This window comes from Gymnodraco acuticeps, unplaced genomic scaffold (assembly GCF_902827175.1).
Source record: "Gymnodraco acuticeps unplaced genomic scaffold, fGymAcu1.1, whole genome shotgun sequence".
Taxonomy (NCBI): Eukaryota; Metazoa; Chordata; class Actinopteri; order Perciformes; family Bathydraconidae; genus Gymnodraco; species Gymnodraco acuticeps.
Window position 1 is genome coordinate 46,973 of NW_022991224.1, and position 7,634 is coordinate 54,606.

At 40.9% G+C, this 7,634-nt stretch overlaps 1 protein-coding gene across 1 annotated transcript in view; it reads left to right on the forward strand.

Moving 5' to 3' along the window:
- The window catches only part of cngb1a (cyclic nucleotide gated channel subunit beta 1a), a gene marked incomplete at its 3' end in the record, with an annotated part of 46,593 nt that extends 39,625 nt beyond the window's left edge, over nt 1–6,968 (forward strand). Inside the window, exons 30-36 of the mRNA XM_034239412.1 lie at nt 1,599–1,740; nt 2,301–2,460; nt 2,972–3,069; nt 3,335–3,418; nt 3,647–3,765; nt 4,617–4,763; nt 6,794–6,968. Of these exons, the coding sequence (XP_034095303.1) occupies nt 1,599–1,740; nt 2,301–2,460; nt 2,972–3,069; nt 3,335–3,418; nt 3,647–3,765; nt 4,617–4,763; nt 6,794–6,968 (925 nt within the window). The remainder of the gene's footprint in view (nt 1–1,598; nt 1,741–2,300; nt 2,461–2,971; nt 3,070–3,334; nt 3,419–3,646; nt 3,766–4,616; nt 4,764–6,793) is intronic.
- Nucleotides 6,969–7,634: the final 666 nt, after the last annotated feature.

A 7,634-nucleotide genomic window follows, 5' to 3' on the forward strand; every position in this document is an offset into this window, starting at 1 on the left:
ACTTTAAAGAGTCCTCTCCTGCTGATGTTCAGGTGTATATCAGTATGTAGTGTCTCTACTTTAAAGAGTCCTCTCCTGCTGATGTTCAGGTGTATATTAGTATGTATTGTCTCTACTTTAAAGAGTCCTCTCCTGCTGATGGTCAGGTGTATATCAGTATGTAGTGTCTCTACTTTAAAGAGTCCTCTCCTGCTGATGTTCAGGTGTATATCAGTATGTAGTGTCTCTACTTTAAAGAGTCCTCTCCTGCTGATGTTCAGATGTATATCAGTATGTAGTGTCTCTACTTTAAAGAGTCCTCTCCTGCTGATGTTCAGGTGTATATCAGTATGTAGTGTCTCTACTTTAAAGAGTGCTCTCCTGCTGATGTTCAGGTGTATATCAGTATGTAGTGTCTCTACTTTAAAGAGTCCTCTCCTGCTGATGTCCAGGTGTATATCAGTATGTAGTGTCTCTACTTTAAAGAGTCCTCTCCTGCTGATGTTCAGGTGTATATCAGTATGTAGTGTCTCTACTTTAAAGAGTCCTCTCCTGCTGATGTTCAGGTGTATATCAGTATGTAGTGTTTCTACTTTAAAGAGTCCTCTCCTGCTGATGTTCAGGTGTATATCAGTATGTAGTGTTTCTACTTTAAAGAGTCTTCTCCTGCTGATGTTCAGGTGTATATCAGTATGTAGTGTCTCTACTTTAAAGAGTCCTCTCCTGCTGATGTTCAGGTGTATATCAGTATGTAGTGTCTCTACTTTAAAGAGTGCTCTCCTGCTGATGTTCAGGTGTATATCAGTATGTAGTGTCTCTACTTTAAAGAGTCCTCTCCTGCTGATGTCCAGGTGTATATCAGTATGTAGTGTCTCTACTTTAAAGAGTCCTCTCCTGCTGATGTTCAGGTGTATATCAGTATGTAGTGTCTCTACTTTAAAGAGTCCTCTCCTGCTGATGTTCAGGTGTATATCAGTATGTAGTGTTTCTACTTTAAAGAGTCCTCTCCTGCTGATGTTCAGGTGTATATCAGTATGTAGTGTCTCTACTTTAAAGAGTCCTCTCCTGCTGATGTTCAGGTGTATATCAGTGTGTAGTGTCTCTACTTTAAAGAGTCCTCTCCTGCTGATGTTCAGGTGTATATCAGTATGTAGATTCTCTACTTTAAAGAGTCCTCTCCTGCTGATGTTCAGGTGTATATCAGTATGTAGTGTCTCTACTTTAAAGAGTCCTCTCCTGCTGATGTTCAGGTGTATATCAGTATGTAGTGTATCTACTTTAAAGAGTGCTCTCCTGCTGATGTTCAGGTGTATATCAGTATGTAGTGTCTCTACTTTAAAGAGTCCTCTCCTGCTGATGTCCAGGTGTATATCAGTATGTAGTGTCTCTACTTTAAAGAGTCCTCTCCTGCTGATGTTCAGGTGTATATCAGTATGTAGTGTCTCTACTTTAAAGAGTCCTCTCCTCTGATGTTCAGGTGTATATCAGTATGTAGTGTCTCTACTTTAAAGAGTCCTCTCCTGCTGATGTTCAGGTGTATATCAGTATGTAGCTCTTTATTGTTCACCCTCTGTCTGGAACCAGATTGAAGACAGTATCATATATTGTTTTTCTCACAGTTATATCCGCTGCTATTACTTTGCGGTGAAGACGTTGATCACCATCGGAGGACTGCCGGACCCGACCACCGTCTTCGAGATCTACTTCCAGCTCATCAACTACTTCGTGGGCGTCTTTGCGTTTTCCATCATGATCGGGCAGGTCAGCCATTAAACACACTCTTATTTCATTAAATGAGTAGAAGGGAATACAATCCTTAAAGATCAGTGGGTGCAGTGCGTTGTTACTCGCCACACTGCGGGTACATCTTCAGCAAAGGCACAGAGAGACTTATGTATTTAATAAAGAGGCATATCAATTGAAAAAACTAATTACACTAACATGGTAAAAGTACCAGTATTATGAAAAAGCAAATTAGTTAAAAGTGATCAAAGTATTGAAGAAGCAGCCATTGATAACATTGTATAAGTAAAGTAGTAAACTAATGATAATGAGAATTATGGTTAAAAAATGATCCCTTTCATATTTTGAATCAATGTCAGTCAAAATAATTGCAGTAAAATATTGTTTTGAAATTGTGTAGCCCTAGATTTCATCAGATTTAATTTAAAACGGGATTATGAGTAGTGTGGATATTTTGTTCCTTCCCTTGGAGAAAAATGTCGAAGCGTCATTCCCGTTTTCTCCGTGAGCATAATATAATAACAAAATATATGACATGATGTATGTAATGTAAAATGATATAAATGATTTTGCCTCAGATGAGGGATGTGGTCGGGGCCGCCACGGCCGGAGAGAACTACTACCGAGCGACTATGGACAGCACGATGAAGTACATGAACTCTTACAACATCCCCGCACCCGTCCAGAACCGCATCCGCACCTGGTACGATTACACCTGGAAGAGCCAGGGCATGCTGGGTAAGATACATCATTACAAATGTACACGAGTAACAGCACAAGTATAAGTGCAAAATATACTTAAAATCTCAATATCAAAGTTATGGAAAATGGTGCTTTCGGACTGTTAAATGTTACATATTTTCTGTTTGAATTATTAATACTGAAGCATTTACATGTACACATTATTTCAATGTTGTAACTGTTTGCAATCGGGCTAATTTAAATTATTTTATGTTGTTTTTTTTGAGTAACTATATGAGTTTACTACCTAAATAATCAACAATGTCTAAAAACATCGAAGAATAAAAGTTTAAAATGTAAAAAAAGTATGCACAGTACCTCAAACTGTAGTAAAGTACTGCAGAAAGGAGCTTCAGGGTACTATTCAAGTACAGTACCTCATCATTATATTTCTGCAATTGATGATTTTTGCAGTTTTATTTAAAGAAACTGAGATATAGAGAAGTGTCCATAAACGTCTCGTGGTGCGTTCAGGGACACTGAGAGTGTTTGGATGTGTTCCCTGCAGATGAACAGGAGCTCCTGGTGCAGCTTCCTGTAAAGATGAGGCTGGACATCGCTGTGGACGTCAACTACGCCATCATCAGTAAAGTGGCCCTGTTCCAGGTCAGCAAACTTTAATAACATCAAAATAATGCATTACATATTTTAAATGCTTTGTGACACCACGAAAGAATTTCAGTTTCTGTTTGATGTGAACAAATTATTATGAATAAAATCAATTTTATTTGTCCATATTTATTTATTTCATTTGACTTTTTATAATTCAGCATAATTATTCCCAATTTATTTCAGGGGATTCTTTTAAATTTCTATATTTCTATATTTATTTATTTAAGTATAATTTGTATCTCTTTTCTCTGCCTTTAAGGGCTGTGACAGACAGATGATGTTCGACTTGCTGACCAGACTCAAATCTGTCGTCTACCTGCCCGGAGACTTCGTCTGTGTGAAGGTAACACGTGTGTGTGTGTGTGTGTGTGTGTGTGTGTGTGTGTGTGTGTGTGTATGTGTGTGTGTGTGTGTGTGTGTGTGTGTGTGTGTGTGTGTGTGTGTGTGTGTGTGTGTGTGTGTGTGTGTGTGTGTGTGTGTGTGTGTGTGTGTGTGTGTGTGTGTGTGTGTGTGTGTGTGTGTGTGTGTGTGTGTGTGTGTGTGTGTGTTAACCTGTGTGTGTGTTCTGCAGGGGGAGATAGGGCGTCAGATGTACATCATCCAGCAGGGGGCGGTGCAGGTGGTGGGGGGTCCTGACCTGCAGACGGTGTTCGTCACCATCAGAGCGGGCGCTGTGTTCGGGGAGATCAGGTCAGAGCAGCTCCGTGTCTGCGTCACAGTAATGTCCTGTAATTAAATCCTGTTAACGTGTTAAAGATACGGTACAGAGTGTGAGTGTTCTCAGAGTGCAGAGGTCAGTAGACCAGAGTATCAGAAGGCTGGAAATAGCTTGGTGTAGGATGTGGTATTTCGGTTCCCTGAAGGCAGCATCTCTCTGGTCCAATGGGAATCTCTGTGTCAAACAAACGTTTATGATTCTTTTAGTTTTGCAAACATTTCCCAAATTGGGATCACTAAATCTTATCTTCTTATCTCATATAAATAATCACACATGAAATATAAAATGATAATTGATAAAGAGCATGTCACTGAACTTTTCTATAGTCAACATCACATCTTAGTTTGACAGACAAACCCTTCAGACCTTATATTTTGAGAAAGGGCAACGGACATTCTATTTTATTTTTGGACACTCTAGAAAATAATAGTCAATCTTTAGTTTTGATGTGCGTAAAACACTGAGTGTTCCATATTAATATTAGCCTGCTTAACCTATGCTATCTTTTTAATGTTAACAAGTTAATATGGAAAATGGTTCTGGAATGAGTCCTAAAACCAGAACCTAGCCTCGTCCGGAAGTCAATGGTTTCGTGAATGTGTTTTTAGTTGTTTTGTTCCACGACATAGATAACGTCAGTAAATAACAAGAGTCTAAATGAGACGACTCAACATCTTCGAGCCCAAGATTTTGTGTCGGGAACCAGGGAGATGTTGCCTTCAGGGTCCACCACAGAAATACTTAGTGCACCACTCGATAACTCTGAAAATCGATGTTCCGTTTTCTCTGAATCCTGCTGACCCCCTCCTCTGTGATTGGTCAGTTTGCTGGCGGGAGGCGGGGGTAACCGGCGCACGGCCGACGTGAGGGCGCACGGCTTCGCTAACCTCTTCATCCTCGACAAGAAGGACCTGGCAGAGATCCTGGTGCACTACCCCGAGTCCCAGAAACTCCTCCGCAAGAAGGCCAAGTAAGAGATTCAAGATTCAAGGCTTTTATTGTCATGTGTCAGAGCTACAGTGCAGATATGTAGGTCACAGGCTCCTCCAACAGAGCAACACAATAACACAGATAATAGTGCAAGTAAATACAATCAAATAGAATATAATAGAAATAGTGCCGAGTAGATATTGATATGTATAAGTTGCACACAGATTAATGTTACGGAGGCCTTTCTCTGAAGTGCTGCCTGGCTCATGGGTCACTGTACAATAAAGCTTATTATAATTATATAGAGAAAAAGGGAAGTTGCTAAACTGTGTTCTTCATGTTAGACGATCAGAATCAGTATTCCTTTAGCGGGGAAATATAAGTGTCAAGCAGGTTATAAAAGGCCAGCAATGATAAAGCTAACGTATTAATATGGATAAGTTATATAAGATAAATAAGAGGCATAATATGGTGTTGAGATATTATAACTAATGTATGTTTTTCACATCAGAATCAGAAAGAGGTTTATTGCAGGTAGGTTAACACATATGAAGACTTGTACTTGGTGTTGTTAAAAAAATGTTTTAAACATTTAGTGAAATATAGCAGTATTTACATCGAATAAGATTGAAATCGTAGAATTGGAATAGAAATATGTGCAGGAATGAAAATGGTGTGCATTAGCAGCGATTATTGCACAATATAACTGGTCTATTTTGCAGGTTCCAGGTTTATTAGCCTGTCATCAGTCTGTAATGTGTGACCATGCTGCGTCAAAGGCTTTTCTGCAACTTGCACGGCCATCAGTCGTTGATGGTTGAAGATCTTGGGACTCCTCCCGGTAGATCCTGGACAGGATTAGTCCGCCCTGGTAATCCTCTCTCAGGCGGCAGAGCTCAGATCCATCATGGAGCTGCAGCAGAGCAGGTAGATGTGCTGGAGCGGGTGTTGGTACGGACCTCCAGGGATCTGAATGTAGTCTTTGTGTGGCTGGTTGAGTAGAAAGTAAGGTGTAATATATGTTCTTAACAGCAGCAGAGTATGAGTTTATAGGATCATTGGCACAGAGATTTTAAGTTGTGTTGTGTCTTAGTTATAGTTTGTGTTTCTGTAGTTGTTGTCTCTTTCTACTGACTTTGTGTCTTCTTGTGGTCGTGTTGCCCCTTTTCAGAGCTGTCGTTGTAGGTATTTTTCTGTGTTAGGTGTCTCTTTGAAGTCATGTTATGTCTCTGTGTGTCTCGTTGTGGTTGTTAGCCTTTTCATAGCTCTTGTGGGTCTCTTTGTGCTTATGTTGTGTTTCTTTCTGGTCGTTTTGTCTCCCCGAGGTTGTTTCGTGGCTTTTGAAGTCATTTTGTGTCTCCTTGTAGTTTCAATTTGTGTCTGAGCCATCGTCTGTTGTCTCTATAAGGTTGTTGGTCGTCTCTTTGCGGTTGTGATGTGCTGGACCTGGAGCGGGTGTTGGTACGGACCTCCAGGGATCTGAATGTAGTCTTTGTGTGGCTGGTTGTGTAGAAGGTTAAACAGCGGCAGAGTATGAGTTGATAGGGGAGATTCTCTACAGAGATTTAAACGTTTTGAGTCTATTGGAACATTGGCACAGAGATTTAAAGTGTGTGTGTTTGTAATACTTTCTGGTTCTGTAGTGGTTGTGTGTCTCTTTCTAGTGGCTTTGTGTTGTCTTGTGGTCTTTCGCCCCTTTTTATAGATGTTGTTCCTTTTGTGAATATATTCAGTTTTAATTTGAGGTCGTTTTAGGTAGTTTTGAAAGTATCTTTGTGGTTGTTAACCTTTCATAGCTCTTCTGGGTCTCTTTGTGCTCATGATGTGTTTCTTTGAGGTCATTTCGTGTCCTTTAGCGGTCCTTTTTGTGAGTGAGGCTGTTTGGCGTCTCTTTGAGGTCATGTTGTTTCTCTTCAAAGACATGTTGTGTCTCTTTGTAGTCATGTTGTGTGTTACGTTCTCTGTATTTGTGGTTGTAATGCCCCTTATCGTAGTTGTTGTGGGTGACACGTATCTGTGTCTGAACCAATGTTTGTGTTTCTCCTTCAACCCGTCTCTGTGTTTGTGCAGGACGATGCTGTCCAAGGATAAGAAGCCGGACGAGAAGGTCAAAGAGGTCGTCCCGCCCCGAGCAGAAACCCCCAAACTGTTCTCGGCGATGCTGAAGATGTCGCAGCAGCAAGGACTCCAGGGAACCTTCAGCACTCTGAGGAAGACCTTCAAAACCTCTGAAGGCACCGCAGAGGTGAGGCAGCATGACAGCTTTATATATATACTTGGTCTTCCCTTCAGTGTTTACTTCCTGTCTGTCTTCTTCTGCTGTTCCCTTTAGTGTTTACTTCCTGTCTGTCTTGTTCTGCTGTTCCCTTCAGTGCTTACTTCCTGTCTGTTTTCTTCTGCTGTTCCCTTAAGTGTTCACTTCCTGTCTGTCTTCTTCTGCTGTTCCCTTTGGTGTTTACTTCCTGTCTGTCTTCTTCTGATGTTCCCTTTAGTGTTTACTTCCTGTCTGTCTTCTTCTGCTGTTCCCTTTAGTGTTCACTTCCTGTCTGTCTTCTTCTGCTGTTCCCTTTAGTGTTTACTTCCTGCCTCTCTTCTTCTGCTGTTCCCTTTAGTGTTTACTTCCTGCCTCTCTTCTTCTGCTGTTCCCTTAGTGTTTACTTCCTGTCTGTTTTCTTCTGCTGTTCCCTTTAGTGTTTACTTCCTGCCTCTCTTCTTCTGCTGTTCCCTTTGGTGTGTTACTTCCTGTCTGTTTCTTCTGCGTTTCTTAGTGTTACTTGTCTGTCTTCCTGTCTGTCTTCTTCTGCTGCTTCCCTTTAGTGTTTACTTCCCGTCTGTTGTCTTCTGCTGTTCCCTTCAGTGTTTACTTCCTGTCTGTCTTCTTCTGCTGTTCCCTAGTGTTCACTTCCTGTGC